Raw genomic sequence first — 22,248 nt, 5'->3', positions numbered from 1 at the left:
GTGGGTGCAACAAACAGTTAAAGTCTTCTGTGACCCCAAAATGTCCCAGAAACGGTCCTCCGGAAGATCCGAAACATCCGTAAAATGGCCAATTCTAAAAGTTAATCCCAGAACTTTGTGATTTTTTTGGAACATCCGTGAAAATGGTCAATTCCTAAAGATAATCCCAGAGATTCGCATTATTTCGTAATCATCCATCTGACGAATAATGGATGCAATCAGTAGTGAAAGTTTTCAGTAATCCCATGAAGCTCCCAAAACGGTCATCCGAAAGATCCGGACCACTTTTACGGCCAATTTCAAAAATACATCTCAGAGCTTCGCAATTCATTCATAACCGAATCGCCTGTGCAATCAATTGTGGAAGTCTTCTGCGACCCGGAAATGCTCCCGAAAGGAGCAGATACCACAACATCATTCCAGAGCATTGCTATTTTATTCGTAACCATTCATACGGGCAAATTGTGTACGCAATAAATTGTTTAAGTCTTCTGAGATGACCACAAACGACCCTCTGGGAAATCCGAAACATTCGTAAAAGTGGCCAATTCCAAAAGTTCATCTAAAAACAAATTCTCGGAACTGTTTATATCATCGAATGGATTATGCAATCAATAGTGAAAGTCTGTTGTGGCCCGAAATGACCACAATACGGTCCTCAAGAAGCCCGAAACATCCGTTAAGTAGGTTAATCCTAAAATTTGATCCCAGACTTCCGCTGTGACCTACCAAAAGCTAATCACATTCGATTTTTTAGACATTAACATTCACAAACCTTATTCATTCTGCAGGCCTGTTTGTGTGTTTTGACTTTCCCAAAGATTTGTTTATTGGCAACGCAAAATTTGAACAACTTTTCATAACAATGACGAAATGCATTCGTGTTTTCACAGCACAAAGTCATAAATATGCCTAATGATCTATACTGATGACAATGTCAACATTCCACCAAAGTTTTAGAATATTTGGATTTGAAGTTATTGCCTCAATATGAGGACACTTGATCCCCCATTAGTTTATTTATTTTATTTCGGCAACCAAGTAAACTAGCACATATACATAGACCTGTGCAGGAGTTTATCAAATTCACTCAACCGATGAATTTTGACATTTGAGAAGTTTCTGAGCCTCTTGTAGAGAGACTTCCGAGCCTCTTGAAGGCGGCTTTCGAGCCACTTGAAAGGAAGCTTCCGTTACATCTTGAAAGAACGCTTCTGAGCCTCTTGATAGTATGCTTCCAAGCGTATTGAAAGAAGAATTCTGAGCTTCTTGAAGCGAAGCTTCCGAGCCTCTTGAAAGGAGGCTGCCGAGCCTCTTAAAAGAAGGCTTCCGAACCACTTTAAAGTAGGCTTCCGAACCTCTTGAAAAGAGACTTCCGAGCCTCTCGGAAGGAGCCTTCCGATTCTCTTGGAAAAAGGCTTCAGAGCCTCTTGAAAGGAGGCTTTAGAGCCTCTTGCAAGAAGGCTTCCGAGCATCTTGAAAGGAGGTTTTTGAGTCTCTAAAAAAGGAGGCTTTTGAGCCTCTAGAAATGAAGGCTTTTGAACTTCTTGAAAGGAGGCTTCCGAGCCTCTTGAAAGAAGGCTTCCGAACCACTTGAAAGTAGGCTTCCGAACCTCTTGAAAAGGCCTCTCGGAAGGAGCCTTCCGATTCTCTTGGAAAAAGGCTTCAGAGCCTCTTGAAAGGAGGCTTTTGAGACTCTTTCAAGAAGGCTTCCGAGCATCTTGAAAGGAGGCTTTTAAGTCTCTAGAAAAGGAGGCTTTTGAGCCTCTAGAAAAGAAGGCTTTTGAACTTTTTGAGGCTTCCGAGCCTCTTGAGAGGAGGCTTCCGAGCCTGCTGGTTGTGGAAGGCAGGATTCAATTTGGATTTATTGATCGCATTACATATTATGTACAATATAAATTTTTGAAATAGAAAATACACAATTATCAAAACTTTATCAATAAGTTTTGATTGAAATTGTAATATGTCCGCCATTACGCATTTTTTTCGAGGTACCCCCTAGGGCCAGCAAAGGTACCCCCAGGGGTACATGTACCCCAGGTTGAGAACCGCTGATGTACGCAATCAATAACGAGAATCCTCCGTGATATGCAATGACAATAATAAAAGTCGAGTCAAGTACGAGATACTGAAAACGGCCTTACTGTTAAGGTCGAAATACGTATCTGCAAAACACATAGTGGAATCAAATCAATTGATGGAATCAAATGGAATTGTACAAACTCGTCTGATGACAAGTAATGACATTCCACTGATAGCTCAAAATAATTTTCTTATCAATAATACAAATTCCTTCATAAAATCCGGAACATCCATAAATGACGCCAAATCCAACAGTTAGCGTAACAGATCATCATTAGCCAGCGATGACGGCGTGGCGGCGTTCCTCGTCGAATTCCTCCGAAGCTTCACCCGAAGCTCCTCTGGAAGTTATTCGAGAACTTCCTCCGGAAGTTTGTTTAGAAGTTCCTCCGGTAATCCCTTCGGAAGTTCATCAAGTAAATCCTCGGAAAGTTCCTAAAGGCATTCCTCTAGAAGTTCTTCTCAGAACTCTGAGAGTTCTTCCGCAAATCTTTCCAGAAGTTCATCAAGTAATTCCTCGGGGAGCTGCTCCGGAAGCTCCACCGAACTTCTTCCGAAAGTTCCTCCAGAAATTCTCAACGAAGTGTCACGGAAGCTCCATTGTGATTTTTTTTCGAATTGGCCACATTCACGGATGTTCCGGATCTTCCGGAGTACCATTACCGTACAGTACCGAAAACTTTTATTATTGATTGCAAACACAATTCGTCAGGATAGGTGGTTACGAAAAAATTGCGATGCTCTGAGATATTATTTTGGAATTGAGCACTTTTACGAATGAACTGGATCTTCCGGAGGACCGTTTCTTAAGAGATTGGACGTCACAGAAGATTTTTCCTATTAATTAGCCAGAATGACAGATTACGAAAAAAAAAATCACTGTGCTGAAGTTTTGGAATTGTCCACTTTTACGGATGTTTCAGATCTTCCGAAGGATTGTTTCTACGACATTTGTAGACCACAGAAGACTTTCACTATTGATTGCACCCACAATTCACCAGAATGGATGGTTACGAAAAAAAATTTTGTCCTGGGTTGAACTTTTTGAATGGCCACTTTCACGGATGTTCCGGATCTTCTGGAGGACCGTTTTTGTGGCATTTTGGAGGTCACAGAAGATTTTCATTATTGACTGCATCCATAATTCGCCAGAATATATTATTATGAAAAAAATAAAAAGCTCTAGGATAAACTTTTGGAATTGGCCGTTTTACGGATGTTCCGGATCTTTCGGAGGACCGTTTCTGGGACATTCGTAGGTCACAGAAGGCTTTAACTATTGATAGCTCCCACAATTTGCCAGAATGAATGGTTATCAAAAACTCGCGAAGCTCTGGGATGAACTTTTAGAATTGGCCAATTTTACGGAAGTTTCGGATCTTCCAGAGGGCTTTCCGATGACCGCTGGAGGGATAAATTTGCCCAGAAATGGCATATACAATATATCGAATACAGTTGGGATCATCAGAGCACATATTTGCAAGCAATTTCATGTTTCATAACACGAATCTCGATAATTTGGTGCCAAATTGAGAAGCTCAAACAGTACCTCTTTAGCACAGGTTCCCCGGGGACTAGAGTGGCCAATTTGGATGAATCACCCCGTGGGCTTGTTATTGGAACCTACAGCTTTCGTGTGGTGCCTAAAGATCGAAAATCGGTTGAAATTTTAGTTTTTGTGATCGAGATGAAATCTTGGGTCCAAATGGACCCCAATGCACAATGTGTCACTTTTTTTGTGGCGCCTTTCCTAGATGTCGCTGGAAGCTGGTTTTCTCAGGGAATCCTAATTTCCAAAAGTTAGGAAAAGTCAGAATTTTTCAGATTTTTATCTCGTTGCGTTACAAAGTTACAGCGGTGTTTAGGGTGTGCTTGGGTCGAAATGGACCCCAATGCACTAGGAAGGTTAAGCAGCTACTTAGTTGACTTTTTTAATCCTTTCAGGACGAATTTGCTAGTGTATTATATGATATCCCAGTAGGTATATTGAGTTGATACGACTTCAATCATTATTCATACAAGCTATTACAGACCTTTTAGGTTCAACAAAACGTCCTGAAAACCCGTAACGATTGAACTACACTCAAACCTCCATGAGTCGATATTGAAGGGATCATTGACTCATGGAATTGACTTATTGTCATTGTGCATCTTGACTCAAGATTATTTTGGAGCACCTTGGCCATTGGATTTCATGTTCATGGAAATTTGGATCATATCCCAAGTAACATTTTAAGTTTTGTAACGCTCTTGAAGACCATAATTCATCCTACAAGAGTGTTATAAAACCAGTATAAACCAAAATGTTACTAGGGTATGCTTATTACACCGGATTGGGTGAATACCGATAATGAGGATATTGCGAAATTCTTGATTGATCTGGAAGATACTATGAACTAAACTCAAGAGAATTTTAGGGGTATACCGACGATGAGGACATTGTAAAAGCCTTGATCAATCCGGTAGATACCGTTAGCTGAACTCCAGAACGTTTTGTAGTTCCATGAGCATCTCGTATTGTAGAAAAAAGAGTATGCATGACGCGTATATGCTTATTGAACCAGAATGGGTGAATACCGACGATGAAAACATTGCAAAAGCCTTGAATGATCTAATAGGTACTGTGGACTGAACTCTAGATCGTTTTGGAGTACCTTGAGCATCCCGTACTCAAGAAAATTGGATTTGCATTATGCGTATATGCTTATAAAACCAGATCAGATGAATACCGACGATGAGGACATTGACTAAAACCTTGATTGATCTGATAGATACCGTGGGCTGAACTCCAGAACGTTTTGGAGTACCTTGAGCATCTCGTATACAAGAAAATTAATCTCATGCATAACGAACTATCAAACAATGTAATTTAGGATACACACACAGATTCATTTGCATGCTCTCAGAAGCGAAATCTTCCCAAGGTTTCGGACATCAGGGTCTTCAGAGTATAGTCAAACTTTACCCCTGATATTTTTTCTGCAAAGCCAACAGTTTTGCTGAAGAAAGTGGTGACCTCTTCTGTGATTTTACACAGCCAGTTCACAGACGTTTACATGCCAAAATTTATTCCATTTGCTTGATTAGTTCTCGAGTTATGCGGAAACTCCTGTTTCATTTGTATAACATCCCTTCTCCCCTTCTAGAGGTGGGAGGGGTCACAAACCACCACAGAAACATTTCTTGCCTTCAAAAACCCTCAGACGCCAAATTTGATTTCATTTGCTTGATTAGTTTCCGAATTATGCAGAAATTTATGTTTCATTTGTATGAGAGCCCCCCCCCCTTCCTTCCAAAAGAGGGAGGGGTCACGAACCACCACAGAAACATTTCCTGACTTCAAAAACCTTAACATACCAAATTTGGTTCTATTTGCATGATTAGTTTTTGAGTTATATGGAAATTCCGATTCCATTTGTATAGGAGCCCCCCCCCCCTTCGTGCAGAGAGGGGAGGGCTCACGAACTACCACAGAAACATTTTTTGCCTATTATATCCACCACATGCCAAATTCGGTTCCATTTGCTTGATCAGTTTCCGAATTATGCAGACATTTATGTTTCATTTGTTTGGGAGCCCCCCCCTTCCATAAGGGGGAGGGGTCACGAATCACCACAGAAACATTTCTTGACTACAAAAACCTTAACATGCCAGCTTTGGTTGCATTTGCTGTGTTCTCGAGTTATGCTGTAATTTATTTTTATTTATGTGGAAGCCCCCCCCCCCTGAGAGGGAGGGGTCTCCAAGTATCATAAGAACCTTCTCGACTCCAAAAACCTCTGCATACTAGTTTTCACGCCGGATGGTTCAGTAGTTCCCGAGTCTATAATGATCAGGCAGACAGATAGAAATTCATTTGTATGTATGTAATATATGAGACTATTTTACCCCATATTCCCCATAAACTAACATACTCTCCAGATAGAATAACACTGCGCTTACCCAACAATATTCTAATCATTCAGATTCAATCAGAAATATGCCGTAAACTGCTTATAACGGCTGCATTCCGTACATAATATCAAAGTTCTGGGGGAAGTTGGGGGAAAACGTCCAAAAAGTCCTATTAGGAATGCCGCGCCGGATCCGAAACTACCCCCATTCGATTCCTGGGAAATATTTGTTTAAGAAAAGTTCTTGGTCAGAATTTTCGTTCAGCGGCCTTTTCAGTTATTGAATTTTGCCCGAAACATGCAACATTTTCCCCATTGTGGAACGGTGGATTTTACAATTTGAAATCGTAACCCGGGCCGAAACGGGTTAAAAGTTTAAAGCATCGAAATAGTGGCGGAAATTTCTGTGACTTGATTTGATAATTGTTCCAACGTAAATTGGAACGCTACGTCGGCTTCATATGAGTGCAGAACTCACAGAGCAGAAGTTCCACAACAGCTTGAGCAGGTTCGATGGCTTGAATTGTTTCAGCGTGCCTTGGCATCAGCCACTAATTCAAATATTTTCCGAATTCAGAACGGACATATTTTTGCAGACACATGTGGTCTCCGGAAAAGTACTACTACGGCTGATACCTTTTTCACAATTCCATACATTGCGGGAAAATTCTCGACGATATCAACAATGTTCATTGAAGAGAAAGTCATTCGCAGTTTGACAGATGGCTAAGAGAATAAAGCAACAGGTATGATTAATGACGATGTTGATCGATTTTTGTTGTAGCGTAAACTTCGGAAATGATGCTTACTTGGGCAAAGTTACTCATGCGCGTTACTCATTGTTGTATTTTATGCTCGATGAGTCTTTACTGCTTGTTACCGAATATTTGTCCCATCTATGCTGGATTTCCTGTTTATATGGGACAGATATGCGATTACAGGCAGTTGAGCTGATAAAAGTAGGTGAAAATTATTCGAGATTTTTTATACTGACAGCAAAATTTGAAATACCCAAAATACCGGTATTTTCCTACACAAATACCGGTAGTTCCGGTACCCAAAATTGGCCGGTAATACCGGTATTACCGGTTTTGGTACTACCGGTTAGACCACCCTACACATTTAATTTTTTTCGCCGAGATCTCACCTTTTTGAGTTTATTTTCCCGAGGTGAGCACCGCTGAGTTTCAGCAAACATGATTTTTGCCGAAATTTCAGTAAAAGTGACGTTTCGGTTGCTGAGATACGGTAAATATTTTGCTGGAAATCAGTAAATAACGAAATTTTCTGCCGAGATTCAGTTTTTAAATTTACTGAGCTACAGCGGTGCCCGATTTTGCCGAGCTCGAAAAAGAAAAACTTAGTGTGTAGATCCTTATACGTCGGATATGCATCAATACCGAAGCTCCATCACTGCTAGAGATTCAAACAGCCATCCAAAGCATGAAATCGAATAAAGCCCCAGGGGTCTATCGCATATCAGCCGAGATGCTCAAAGTTGACCCCATGACATCCGCTCAACAAATTATCCTAGCCCGGATTCAGGAGAAGATCGATGCGACTCTCCGGCGGCATCAGGCCGGATTTCGTGCCGGAAGATCCTGTGTGGACCATATTGTCACGCTCCGCATCATTCTGGAGCAGGTCAATGAATTCCAAGAGTCCCTTTTCTTGGTATTCATTGACTACGAAAAAGCTTTCGGCCGTCTCAATCACGAGAATATGTGGGGCGTCCTGAGACGCAAGGGGGTTCCTGAGAAAATCATCGGCCTCATCGAAGCACAGTACGAGGCCTTTTCGTGTAGAGTGTTGCACAATGGGGTCTTGTCCGACCCTATCCGGGTCGTAGCTGGTGTGAGGATGTACTCTATCACCGTTACTGTTCCTCATCGTAATCGACGAGATTCTGGTAGGTGCGATTGACCGTGAACCAAACCGCGGGCTGTTATGGCAGCCTATAACCATGGAGCACCTAAACGACTTCGGATTGGCTGATGACGTTGCACTCCTCACGCAACGGCGCTCTGATATGCAGAGTAAGCTCAACGACCTTGCCGAGCGCTCCTCTTCGGCAGGTTTAGTCATCAACGTCAACAAAACCAAATCGTTGGATGTAAACACGGTGACTCCTTCCAGTTTCACAGTAGCCGGGCAACCAGTGGAGAATGTTGAAAGCTTCCAATATCTTGGTAGCCAAATGGCGCCAGACGGCGGTACCAAGATCGATATAGGCGCACGGATCAAGAAAGCAAGGGCTGCCTTTGCGAGTTTAAGAAATATCTGAAAAACAGGCTGATAAGTGAACGCACCAAAATATGAATTTTCAACTCTAACGTGAAATCTGTGCTGTTATGCGCTAGCGAAACATGGTGTGTATCAGTGGAGAACACTCAACGGCTGCAGGTGTTCATTAACAGATGCCTGCGGTATATCGGCCCTGGTGGCCTCACAACTGGATCTCAAACAACGAGCTCCATCGTCGTTGTCACCAGAGGCCGATAGCAACAGAAATTCGGAATCGGAAGTGGGGCTGGGCCGGCCACACTCTACGAAGAGGCGGAAATGAAATCTGTTAACAAGCATTAGACTGGATCCCAGCGGGACATCGCAGCAGAGGCAGATCCAGAGGCTCATGGCAGCGAAGCCTCAATAAAGAAATAAAAGAAGTCGACCGAAATCTAACCTGGCAACAGGTAATAGCGATAGCCGGGCAACGCTCAGGATGGAGACCTTTCAAGTCGGCCTTTTGCACCACCGGAGGTGTACAAGATCCATAACATAGCATAGGTACGGTGTACTTCGTATATTGGACACTAGTGATACTTGTGTTTATTTTTTTAATCTCCATTCAGATTACTATCAGAAATCAAAGTGTGGTCCTTGATTTCAATATAGGACAAAACCACAAAAGCATGAGGATTACTACTCCTGGCCACGCCCATTTTCATCGTAACTTGACAGGGGAGGGAACTGTTGATATAGTACTTACTTAATGAGTGGCCTCCGACTCAGCGATACCCTCATAAGTACCACGGAATTGGATATTGGGGAAGGTATTTATTGACTCAGGATTTCCCCGTATCTGACAATGTGACTGTGCTAGATCTTACACCGTAACACACGATGAAAAGGTGTCTACCCGAGCAAAGGCAGATAACTGAAATGATATCAAACTGATAACAGGATTAGTTATCCTTATTATCATCTTGATATTTAGTTATCAATCATGTGATTAACTGATAACTGAATAATAACAAAATTTATTATCAATACAAATTTGGTATTTTCTTCTAAATTTCGCGTCGTTCAGATATCGGGTTAAGCATTCTATTCTTTCAAATATATTGTACAGCGCATAAAAAAATCTACTCATCCGCTTATTTTTCGCCTAAGAAAAACATACCTGTAGCAAAAAAGCTACTTTGATAATTTTGAAAATTTGACCACCACGCGGTGGTTTGTAGCGATGAATGCAAGATCTGTAGAAGCCTTGAAAAAATGATCATGAAAGATGTCAACAAGGCACAATACTTCTGCTAAATGTACCCGGCCAATGCTATGAATAGTGTGACAAGAGCTGTTTCCAAACACTGAACTGAAATTTTCGTCTAAGCAGACTGTGATTTTCCTCGTTACTAACGATATCTACTGTTTTGTTTATTTCTCTGTCAGCATAGGAATTTCCACAAAAGTTGAAATTTTCCTATCTGTACTCTGCTTATTAACTTTACTTTCATTTCAGGTGTTGTTGAATAATGAAATATGTATCTGAGAACCAAGCGTTGTAGTTTGATAAGTACTTAAAATGGCCTTGCAGCTCCCGGAACATATAATCCAAGGGCATGTGCTCATTCAGGAACGGTGAATAGTATTGACTAACCGCAATATAATTCGTCTTGGGATCCACAGTGCTTATGTATATGGGGAAGCGGAAAATTTAACTGGAAGTGTCGGATAATCAAGAAATTTCAACGTTCTGGTGTGTTGTGGAGAAAACAATTATGCTCGCACTTTAGTCGATTTATTAATGTGCTCAACCGAGTAATTGCTCAACTACTGACAGTTTAAACCTAACGAGCAAAATCATCTGCAGTCAAACCTCCAATAGTCGATGTTGAAAGGACGGTCGACTCATGGGAATATCGAAATGTGAAATAGAAAATCCTTTGGAAGGTGTTTGAATGGACCATCACAGTAGCCCAAAAAATATGTTTAATTAGTCGACCCGGCTGACATTGTAAGCGAAAATGCGCGTTGTGGACTAGGTAGCCATACGAAATGGCCATGGCCCCGGGCTCCCACATACCAAAATCAACCTTTTTCGTACATTTCGGGCCCCCCGAAAACTGTCCGGTCCTGGATCATCCACCGAATAGCAACATTTTTTCACGGAATAATTTTTCCTGGGATCAGCAGTGTTTATGTTTATATATGCATATGAAAACATGAAACATTTCACTGTGAAATGCAAGGCTGTGGTTTAGTTTGAATAAAACCTATAACCGAAATCGATTTACAGCATGAACTACAGAAGAACTTGCCTCTGAAAGAGCACCCCCAGTCACAGAGCACATCTTGCTCGATCCTTCCGTCCATAAGCTCTACTGATCCGTGGTCTCCCCCATATTTGCTCCACGTCTCCCCCATACGTCACCCAATGGTTTCCCAAATCCAGCCACATCCCTGTAGGTCCAGTTCCGGAAACACGACACTCGCCCTTCAATGGAGCCAGCTCCGTAACGATCGTGATAACCTTCCAGGAGATCCACCGGACCACTCCCGCCTTCATGAATTGAACCATCGGTACCAAAACGAAAAACAGCCCAAACCCGGAACGAAGACCCGTAAAGTACACATGTGGAGTGACTATATAGCCCCGACATGAAGAAGCTCCGTTTCTAGTACCAGGCTGCCCGGAATGACTACCGACAGACCATCCGCGAAGAAAAGGAGAAGAGTTAGACCAATTTTTTGGACGGCATTAATAGTCAGCAGTCAACTGTTTCAGGGGATTACGCTCATAATCAGGGTTCGGATTTCTCACTCACTCACGCGACAACTGATCACTCCACCATGCCTTTTATCCGGATAAATTACAGTGCGATAAACTCCGGCACAAGCGATGGTGCGAAAAATTGGTATCCTTCTTCCCATGTTTCGCGAAAATCTAATGCTGCTTACTTTGCCTCTGCAATCTGATTGAATCTGACGATGCGCCACGATAAGCAAAAGGTTCAATACAGCAGTTTTTCCCATCGCTTTCAATCAATTCATGTGGTGGTATGGTTTAGGTGGACGCTCTGAACATTTTAAAATTGTTTCGGGTTCGAATCCCGTTGCGATCCTAAATTTTTGTAAATAATACTTTGTAAATAAATAATATATTATGCTTGTAAAATTTATCTGATGAGGCGACGAGAAGGAAAATTTGTGGATTAAAATTAAATTATCCGGTGATCCGGCGCTCACGAATTTATCACCCGCCATTCTATCCGGATAAAAATGTTGTGTGAAAATACTTCCTCAAAGGGGGACCATGAAAAATCACACTCCGCTAAATGGATTAATCGCAGGTTTTTATTCATATGAGTGAGAGTTCCGAAGACTGCTCATAATAGTTGGTACACCACAGCTAAAATCTGTCCTCATAGCGGATTCCCTGAACGATCGTTTTCGGCTACAAGTCTCCTATCAGGAAAACACCGAACCCTTCCGGTTTCAACGAATATTTTTTCTGGTAGAGCTCAACTTTGCTTTGATGAAGGGGAAAGGCAAAGAAAGCAAGCCTCGTGGGTCCATGATCATCCTCGTGGGTCGGTCATCCTGCGACGCCGCGGGCTACAGGCCCAATGCGCTTACCAACGTTGCCGCTAAGTTCATGGAGCGGATGGTAAACAGAAGATTCACGGAGTCCATCGAGAGTACCAGCCGCCTCGACAACAAGCAGCATGCCTTTCCAAGCAACCAGAAGTGCAGATTGTGCTTAAATTTGTTCCTAACCGAACCAATTGGTTTACTTTTGGTTCACATTCAGTTCCAAGCACCAAGCGAGCTGATTAGCCAAAACATTCCCTTCTTATCCGAACTTCTGATTGCTTGGGTTCCTTACTTACCAGTACTTACTTTGCATAGTTCGGACAAACACTGGAGGAAGCAAGAAGCAAAGAACATCACATCTAATTGGCTTTGAATATCTTAACAGCGTACAGCCGTTCCTGGACACCTGGATTGCTGGAGAAATTGAAGGATCACCGGAAACATGCTCCAATTTGTAAAAAAAAACTCTCAAACTCAAAAACAGTGAAGGAGAAAACTGGGGTCCCTCAGAGATCTGTAATTGCTGTTACGCTCCTCCTTGTCGCGATGGGGAATGTCTCCATCAGGCTGCCAAATCCTACCAAATGTGTTAGGGCATTTAGCACATCTAACCGGGTCCGGAGTTACTACTCCCCGAGAATTGACATGATGAAGAGCATATCCCGAAAAAGAACTAAAAGCAACCGCTCCATTTGGCTGCATGTGGAAAACGCTATTATCAACGCAGACTCCGGTACTGGCTGGACTTCCTCTCGACGCTCGGCCCCACACACAACATGGCCATCGGATTTATTTCTGATAACCTCCAGTCGAGACCGGGTGGCGGACGCAGCAATAGCATGTGCCGAAGCTGGCATGCTGGCCTACCGAAGAAAAAAAAATGGTTAGTTATTACTCATTCACAACGACTGAAGACTGTACTCCAATTGTCAGGGAATAAACAGCATCGTTTATCAAATCAAACATTAAGAATCGGTATTTCATTTCAATAAACCTAAAAACGCCCTGGCACCTCTGCTCCGCGCACCCCAACGCCCAACATGGCAGCTTATTCCCACCAGCACCCACTCCTCGTTGAGAGCCGGCATGTTAGCATTAGCACTAGTAGTCGATACAAGCTGTTATTGCTCCAGCTGCTGATGGGAATATGATGCCCTTTGGTGTGGCAAATTTATTCACCCAACAAGCGCGTGCCCGCCCATAGCATCCAATAAAATGGCACGGGTCAAAGTCCCAGATCAGACAACGCGACGGAAGGAGCCATCATCGCGGTCAAATAGTGTTTATTGCTTGGCTGTGTTATTGATCTGTACGCCTCGCTGCGTGTTGTTTACAATCGTTCGTTGTTCGATTTAATGACTGCCCAACGGGAGACTGACTGGCCGTTCGCTTTTGGTTGCGAATAAAAAGTGGGGAGGTGGACCTTCGAGCTTGGTGCTATGAGTTGAATAAGGATATTATAGATGGAAGAAAATGCTTACTTCAGACCACCCCGCCCTCTGTTCATACAAATTCATACCTCTAAACATTTCCAACATTTTTTAGGGACAATTACACGGAGTTTCTGTGGGAAAATAGAGGAAGGGTTGTTTGGACGAAACCCATCTGGCAGAAAGTCATTAGGCCGAACGGGTCATCCGGCCGAATAGGTCTTTTGGTTGAATAGGTCATTTGAAAAGTGAGAAATGAGGTGTGAAAAGTGAGACGCTTTACCTCTCACTACTTATTTCCCACTTTTCACAGTGAGATATAAGAAATGAGGAGTGAGAAGTGAGTAGTGAGACTACTCACTTCTCACTCCTCATCTTCACCTCTCACTGTGAAAGTGAAGTGAGAAGTTGGACGTCTCACTACCCATTTTTTTACAGTGAGAAGTGAGACCCCTCCCTATTACTTTTCACTGCGTAAAGTGAGAAGAGTAAAATGAAAAGAGAGACGCCTTTCTTCTCACTCATCAGTTCTAACTTCTTATTTCTCACTTTTTACATTGAGAAGTGAGATGTTAGACGTCAACGACCTATTCGGCCAAGTGGCGCTAGCTGCAATATTTCAGCAAATCAGTTCTCATTTTGTTATAACTTTTAATCGTCTTTCAAACCTCAACAACGACTACATAACTGACTTGATCAACTTTGACATGACTTTAACACAGAGTCCACAAACCGGAAGCAGTTCAACACAGTAAATTCGTCTCTTATTTTGCATCGAAAATTGCAAAAGGGTCATTATCTTCTTTCCATCCCCGACGAGTGGATTATTTCCGATCGAAAACAAAACCATCCATTCAAATTTCCTCGATTCATGTCTTGCACCTTCGTCGGGAATAAAAAAGAATAGCCGGCGCAAACGGAGACGGAAGAAGGAGAGAGTGCATCATCTAAAATTCACCAACTCTATAAATCAACGCAAATTCCCAATCAATATTCAAATCGCATCTAATAAATCCCCATCTAATGGAATGAATAATGAATGCTAGCTGCATGGCTCCAGACGTACCAAAATGCCGTACCAAATCGTTGAGCTTCCGTTTGCATGAGCGGTAGTATCAGGTCAGGTGCTCCCAACCCAACTTTCGCTTTCGACATTACAGCTATGGCTTCCAGTACGGTAAGAAACTTGCGATTCACGTACTTAAAACTGTGTTGAGAATTATTCATTGCGAACCTCTGACCTGATCTATCCCAGAAGCTACCCCAAGCTCCGTATCGTGTACAACACAACGAAACTATCCGAAAAAATAGACAAATTGTATCACGAAGGCTGACTGGCAGCCAAATATCCCGCCAGCTAAGCTCCATCAATTGGTCCATCTTTCATTCGTTTCTTTCGCGCCCTCGCTCTTTTTCTCTCTCACCTACTAACATCCAGATTCACGCCATACGAGTGGCCAACGCCGAACCCGTGCGACCCGCACCCGGAAAAGCTCCAGACACAGTTCACGCTGATGAACTGCATGTGGTTCGCCATCGGCTCGCTGATGCAGCAGGGGTGCGATTTTCTGCCCAAGTAAGAATCGAAACAAACGCAGAGCCAACAAAAAAACGGCGAGACGAAGTCGGTCAGTTGAATGTTGGGAATGGAATTTTACCCAATCACATTTATAGCCAATAATTTCACCCTTGGGACTTCGTTCGATTTGGCGGCCGCATCCATCAGTTCTAACCCAGCCCATCAATCTAATGATCATTACAGTTGGGCGAATCTGTTCAGAAAGGTTTAGGTTTATAGCCGTTGACGGAATAGGCTTGCCATTCAATTGAGAATTTTTCTGTTCATAGGAACTGGAAAGAGGACCACAGAATGGAGGTCGTTTGCTTTTTTTGTGGAAGCATTTCCTTCCCAATGCCTGGTTGAGTTCAATACATTTTGAAATAAAAAGCTTATAAACGGTTTAAAAATCAACCGGGTACACCAACATTGATGAACGGCTGTTAGCCGCCTGATAGGAAAAGCTACTCACTTACCAATGGCTTTGAGTCCCTCAAGAATATCGATGAAAAAGCGATTGCCGAGGTGAAAACTAAACCGAAATTCAGCCAAGAATCATCAAGATTTTGGTACATCGACTAGTATGACTGTTTAAAAATAAATAAAGGTAATAAAAAAAGGTTCAACTTTAGTTACAAAAATGAAAAAAAAAACAGACGGAGAGTAGCCAAGTACTTATTTCACAAACCAGAAAATAACTTCCAGAGTATTTGCGTCAGGCACACAGTGCAGGGGTAATGCAAAACATATTCCGTTTGATCGATCCACATTACTCGCTGCGCTCCTGTGCATGCCTTCTTGTGCCCATCGGACCGGCATCAAGAATATTTTTTATTGCAATCGTCTGCATGGATGTGACAACAGATGATACAATTAGTGGTGCATTTGCTTCCTCATGTGTTTCATCTGCACTAAACCATGAATGGGACAGGCGAGCCCAAGTACACGAACTCATCAGCCACATTGATTTCGATTACTCATGGTACCGATACAAACGAGTGGTGGACTTCATAATTCCAATGTCGGCATTCACGTCATTACTTCAGAAAGAATTGCTGGAGGACCTTCCGGTGAAACTTCTGAAAGACCTTCCGGAAAAATTCCTGAAAGGACTTCCGGAGAAATTCCAAGAGGAACTTCGGGAGGAATTCCTAAAGGAACTTCCGGATGATTTCCTGAAGGAACATCCGGATGGATTCCTGGAGGAACATCCAGCCGAATCCTTGGAAGGAACTTCTGAAGGAATTTCTGAAGGAAGTTCCGAATAAATTCCTGGCGGAACTTCAGAAGGAACTCCTGGATTGATTTCCGGAGGAATTACTGCACGAACTTCCGGAGGAATTTGTGGAAGAACTTCCGAGGAATTTCTGGGGGAGCTTCCGGAGGAATTCCTGGAGGAATTTCTGGAAGAACTTCCGTAGGAATTCCTTAAGGAGGAATTCGTGGAGGGACTTCCGGAGGAATTCCTGGAGGAACTTCCGAAGGAATTCCTGGAGGAACTTCCGAAGGAATTCCTGGAGGAACTTCCGAAGGAATTCCTGGAGGAACTTCCGAAGGAATTCCTGGAGGAACTTCCGAAGGAATTCCTGGAGGAACTTCCGAAGGAATTCCTGAAGGAACTTCCGAAGGAATTCCTGAAGGAACTTCCGAAGGAATTCCTGAAGGAACTTCCGAAGGAATTCCTGAAGGAACTTCCGAAGGAATTACTGTAAGAACTTCCGGAGTAATTCCTGAAAGAACTTCCGGAGTAATTCCTGAAAGAACTTCCGGAGGAAATCCTGAAGGAACTTCCGGAGGAATTCCTGGAGTAACTTCCGGAGAAATTCCTGGAAGAACTTCCGGAAGAATTCCTGGAGGAACTTCCGGAGGAATTCCTGGAGGAACTTCCGGAGGAACTTCCGGAGGAACTTCCGAAGGAATTCCTGAAGCAACTTCCGAAGGAATTACTGTAAGAACTTCAGGAGTAATTCCTGAAAGAACTTCCGGAGGAATTCCTGGAGGAACTTCCGTAGGAATTCCTGAAGGAACTTCCGGAGGAATTCCTGGAGGAACTTCCGGAAAAATTCCTGGAAGAACTTCCGGAAGAATTCCGGGAGGAACTTCCGGAGGAATTCCTGGAGGAACTTCCGGAGGAATTCTTGGAGGAACTTCCGGAGGAATTCCTGGAGGAACTTCCTGAGGAATTCCTGGAGGAACTTCCGGAGGAATTCCTGGAGGAACTTCCGGAGGAATTCCTGGAGGAACTTCCGGAGGAATTCCTAGAGGAACTTCCGGAGGAATTCCTGGAGGAACTTCCGGAGGAATTCCTGGAGGAACTTCCGGAGGAATTCCTGGAGGAACTTCCGGAGGAATTCCTGGAGGAACTTCCGGAGGAATTCCTGGAGGAACTTCCGGAGGAATTCCTGGAGGAACTTCCGGAGGAATTCCTGGAGGAACTTCCGGAGGAATTCCTGGAGGAACTTCCGGAGGAATTCCTGGAGGAACTTCCGGAGGAATTCCTGGACGAACTTCCGGAGGAATCCCTGGAGGAACTTCCGGAGGAATTCCTGGAGGAACTTCCGGAGGAATTCCTGGAGGAACTTCCGGAGGAATTCCTGGAGGAACTTCCGGAGGAATTCCTGGAGGAACTTCCGGAGGAATTCCTGGAGGAACTTCCGGAGGAATTCCTGGAGGAACTTCCGGAGGAATTCCTGGAGGAACTTCCGGAGGAATTCCTGGAGGAACTTCGGCAGAAATTCCTGGAGGAACTTCCGGAGGAATTCCTGGAGGAACTTCCGGAGGAATTCCTGGAGGAACTTCCGGAGGAATTCCTGGAGGAGCTTCCGGAGGAATTCCTGGAGGAACTTCCGGAGGAATTCCTGGAGGAACTTCCGGAGGAATTCCTGGAGGAACTTCCGGAGGAATTCCTGGAGGAACTTCCGGAGGAATGCCGGGAGGAACTTCCGGAGGAATTCCTGGAGGAACTTCCGGAGGAATTCCTGGAGGAACTTCCGGAGGAATTCCTGGAGGAACTTCTGGAGGAATTCCTGGAGGAACTTCCGGAGGAATTCCTGGAGGAACTTCCGGAGGAATTCCTGGAGGAACTTCCGGAGGAATTCCTGGAGGAACTTCCGGAGGAATTCCTGGAGGAACTTCCGGAGGAATTCCTGGAGGAACTTCCGGAGGAATTCCTGGAGGAACTTCCGGAGGAATTCCTGGAGGAACTTCCGGAGGAACTTCCGGAGGAATTCCTGGAGGAACTTCCGGAGGAATTCCTGGAGGAACTTCCGGAGGAATTCCTGGAGGAACTTCCAGAGGAATTCCTGGAGGAACTTCAGGAGGAATTCCTGGAGGAACTTCCGGAGGAATTCCTGGAGGAACTTCCGGAGGAATTCCTGGAGGAACTTCCGGAGGAATTCCTGGAGGAACTTCCGGAGGAATTCCTGGAGGAACTTCCAGAGGAATTCCTGGAGGAACTTCCAGAGGAATTCCTGGAGGAACTTCCGGAGGAATTCCTGGAGGAACTTCCGGAGGAATTCCTGGAGGAGCTTCCGGAGGAATTCCTGGAGGAACTTCCGGAGGAATTCCTGGAGGAACTTCCGGAGGAATTCCTGGAGGAACTTCCGGAGGAATTCCTGGAGGAACTTCTGGAGGAATTCCTGGAGGAACTTCCGGAGGAATTCCTGGAGGAACTTCCGGAGGAATTCCTGGAGGAACTTCCGGAGGAATTCCTGGAGGAACTTCCGGAGGATCTTCCGGAGGAATTCCTGGAGGAACTTCCGGAGGAATTCCTGGAGGAACTTCCAGAGGAATTCCTGGAGGAACTTCCGGAGGAATTCCTGGAGGAACTTCCGGAGGAATTCCTGGAGGAACTTCCGGAGGAATTCCTGGAGGAACTTCCGGAGGAATTCCTGGAGGAACTTCCAGAGGAATTCCTGGAGGAACTTCCAGAGGAATTCCTGGAGGAACTTCCGGAGGAATTCCTGGAGGAACTTCCGGAGGAATTCCTGGAGGAACTTCCGGAGGAATTCCTGGAGGAACTTCCGGAGGAATTCCTGGAGGAACTTCCGGAGGAATTCCTGGAGAAACTTCCGGAGGAATTCCTGGAGGAACTTCCGGAGGAATTTCTGAAGGAATTCCTAAAGGAACTTTCGGAGTAAATGTTGAAGGAACTTCCGGAGGAATTCTAGAAGGAACTTTCAGGGGAATTCTTGGAGGAACTTCCGGAGGAATTCCTGAAGAAACTTCCAAAAAAATTCCTGAAGGAACTTCCGGAGGAATTCCTGAAGGAACTTCCGGAGGAATTCCTGGAGGAACTTCCGGAGGAATTCCTGGAGGAACTTCCGGAGGAATTCCTGGAGGAACTTCCGGAGGAATTCCTGGAGGAACTTCCGGAGGAATTCCTGGAGGAACTTCCGGAGGAATTCCTGGAGGAACTTCCGGAGGAATTCCTGGAGGAACTTCCGGAGGAATTCCTGGAGGAACTTCCGGAGGAATTCCTGGAGGAACTTCCGGAGGAATTCCTGGAGGAACTTCCGGAGGAATTCCTGGAGGAACTTCCGGAGGAATTCCTGGAGGAACTTCCGGAGGAATTCCTGGAGGAGCTCCCGGAGGAATTCCTGGAAGAACTTCCGGAGGAACTTCCTGGAGAAACTTCCGGAGGAACTTCCTGGAGGAACTTCCGGATGAACTTCCTGGATGAACTTCCGGAGGAACTTCCTGGAGGAATTTCCGGAGGAACTTCTTGGAGGAAATTCCGAAAGAACTTCCTGGAGGAACTTCCGGAGGAACTTTTTGGAGGAACTTCCTGGAGGAACTTCCTGGAGGAACTTCCTGAGGAATTCCTGGAGAAACTTCCGGAGGAATTCCTGGAGGAACTTCCGGAGGAATTCCTGGAGGAGCTTCCGGAGGAATTCCTGGAGGAACTTCCGGAGGAATTCCTGGAGGAACTTCCGGAGGAATTCCTGGAGGAACTTCCGGAGGAATTCGTGGAGGAGCTCCCGGAGGAATGCCTGAAAGAACTTCCGGAGGAACTTCCTGGAGGAACTTCCTGGAGGAACTTCCTGGAGGAACTTCCTGGAGGAACTTCCGGATGAACTTCCTGGATGAACTTCCGTAGGAACTTCTTGGAGGAAATTCCGAAAGAACTTCCGGAGGAGCTCCTGGAGGAATTGCTGTAAGAACTTCCGGAGGAACTTCCTGGAGGAACTTGCGGGGGAACTTCCTGGAGGAACGTCCGGATGAACTTCCTGGATGAACTTCCGGAGGAACTTCCTGGAGGAATTTCCGGAGGATCTTCTTGGAGGAAATTCCGAAAGAACTTCCTGGAGGAACTTCCGGAGGAACTTCTTGGTGGAACTTCCGGAGGAACTTCCTGGAGGAACTTGCTGGAGGAACTTCCGGAGGAACTTCCTGGAAGAACTTCCAGAGGAACTTCCTGCAGAAAGTTCCGGAGAAACTTCCTTGAGGAACCTTCGAAGGAACTTCATGGAGGAACTTCCGAGGAACATCCTTGAGGAACTTTCTGAAAAAACTTCCTGGAGAAACTTCCGGAAAAACTTCCTGGAAGAACTTCAGGAGGAACTTCCGTAGAAACTTCCTTGAGGAACCTTCGAAGGAACTTCCGGAGGAACCTTCGAAGGAACTTCCGGAGGAACCTTCGAAGGAACTTCCGGAGGAACTTCCTGAAGGTATTTCCGGAGGAACTTCTTGGAGGAAATTCCGAAAGAACTTCCTGGAGCAACTTCTGGAGGAACTTCTTGGTGGAACTTCCGGAGGAACTTCTTGGAGGAACTTCCTGGAAGAACTTCCCGGAGGAACTTCGTCTAGGAACTTCCGTAGGAACTTCCTCTAGGAACTTCCGTAGGAGCTTCCTGGAGGAATTTTAGGAGGAATTTCCAGGAGGAACTTCCGGAGGAATTTCCAGGAGGAACTTACTAGAGGAACTTCCTGGACGAACTTCCTAGAGGAACTTCCTGGACGATGTTCCGAAGGAACTTCCTGGACGAACTTCCGAAGGAACTTCCTGCACCATCTTCCGGAGGAAGTTTTCCGATTTTCACGGTTTGCTTATCCTCTAAATAAATATGCGAAATAAGCAAATCAGTCATGAGAACGATAGCAACAGTTGAAACGTAAGCTTTGATTGCATGCAAGTTACGCCGCATAACGCCATAACGTTTCCGCAGCTTTCCGGTAAAATAAAAAAAAAGCTCGCATAAAACGCGCACGCTAATAATACTTTACTTGGTGATTTTAAAATTAATATCACAAATTATTCAGCATTTCAACGAATTTCTCGATAATACATTTCTAGACCAACATTTGAAAAGGGCAACATTTATTTCTTCTGATTCTTCGTCCATATAGCCTTCGTTCCATATAGTCCTTCGATATATAGCTATATATGTAGACGAAGAATCAGAAGAAATAAATTTTGGCTGTTACGCCTTTTTCAAATGTTGGTCTAGATTTGATTGCTTGGTTGTGTTGTTTAATAATGCGCGAAAAAGGCACAATCACTGCTAGGTGGATCAATCAGGGTTTTTTTATGCTCTGTTTGTTATTTTCGTGTGAACATTTGCAATATATGGAAAAGTTATAAAAACCAAAATATGCTATACAAAATGTTAGATATTTTGCTCGTATCCAGTTATCCAGTATCCAGTATGGCCGCCAGCTTGCCTGTGGGTTAGTCTCTGATTTGACGTTTGTGGAGGTCAACTGCACCCACCGTTCCAGCATTTCGATCAATGTGGAATATAAGAAGGCTTGAATTCACTTAATCAGCACCTTTTTGTATGCCACATTGGTCAGAATGCTCGGAGCGGTGAGTGTAGTTGACCTCCACAAACATCAAACCAGAGACTAACCCGCAGGCAAGCTGGCGGCCATTACCGCTCGCGGAAAACTGGATACCTTTGAAAAATGAAATATTTAAGGTTTACTATTTTTCAATACAGTGATCGTTCGCTAATTGGGGCACGACCTCACCCCAACTAGCGAATGCCGTTCGCTAATTGGAGCGCTTTGATAAGCGTCAATGTTGTTTACTTTTTACATTGAACAAAGAAAAATTTTACGCGCCAGAAAACATCGATCCCGCCAAACACGGAAACAAAACGTCAACGCGTTTTTGACATCACATTCTGACGTTTAGCTGCTTTTTAATTGGGTTTCGCCCCAATTAGCGAACCCCCAACTAAAAAGCGCCCCAACTAGAAAAACCCCAATTATCGAACGTTCACTGTACAAGGCTGATACACTCTAAAATATTTAATCAAACATACACGGAAAACAAAAAAATAACTCTAGAAATTTGAAAATTGCAAAACGTCAGAATTGAAAGAGAATTTTCCAACTCTAAATATGTTGAAAAATCAAAAAAGTTGAATAGATTCACAAAAAGTATTTTAATAAAGGAAAAACTCGAAAAATCAAATTTGCCCAAAACATGTTTAGATTTATTTTAAAAAATCGAGATAGTAAT

General features: G+C 44.1%; 1 protein-coding gene across 2 annotated transcripts in view; it reads left to right on the top strand.

Annotated features, from left to right (window-relative positions):
• Positions 1-22,248, top strand: part of LOC134205821 (glutamate receptor ionotropic, kainate 2) — an 872,584-nt gene that overhangs the window by 788,590 nt on the left and 61,746 nt on the right. The window contains exon 12 of one of the 2 annotated variants that reach the window (XM_062681435.1): positions 14,661-14,798. The exons of the other annotated variant lie outside the window; for it this stretch is intronic. Within the exon in view, the coding sequence (XP_062537419.1) occupies positions 14,661-14,798 (138 nt within the window). The remainder of the gene's footprint in view (positions 1-14,660; positions 14,799-22,248) is intronic. 2 annotated transcript variants of the gene reach the window in all.

Source organism: Armigeres subalbatus, chromosome 1, assembly GCF_024139115.2.
Source record: "Armigeres subalbatus isolate Guangzhou_Male chromosome 1, GZ_Asu_2, whole genome shotgun sequence".
NCBI classification, from domain to species: domain Eukaryota; kingdom Metazoa; phylum Arthropoda; class Insecta; order Diptera; family Culicidae; genus Armigeres; species Armigeres subalbatus.
The sequence above is the reverse complement of the archived record's forward strand: the minus strand, read 5'-3'. Positions and strand labels throughout refer to the sequence as shown.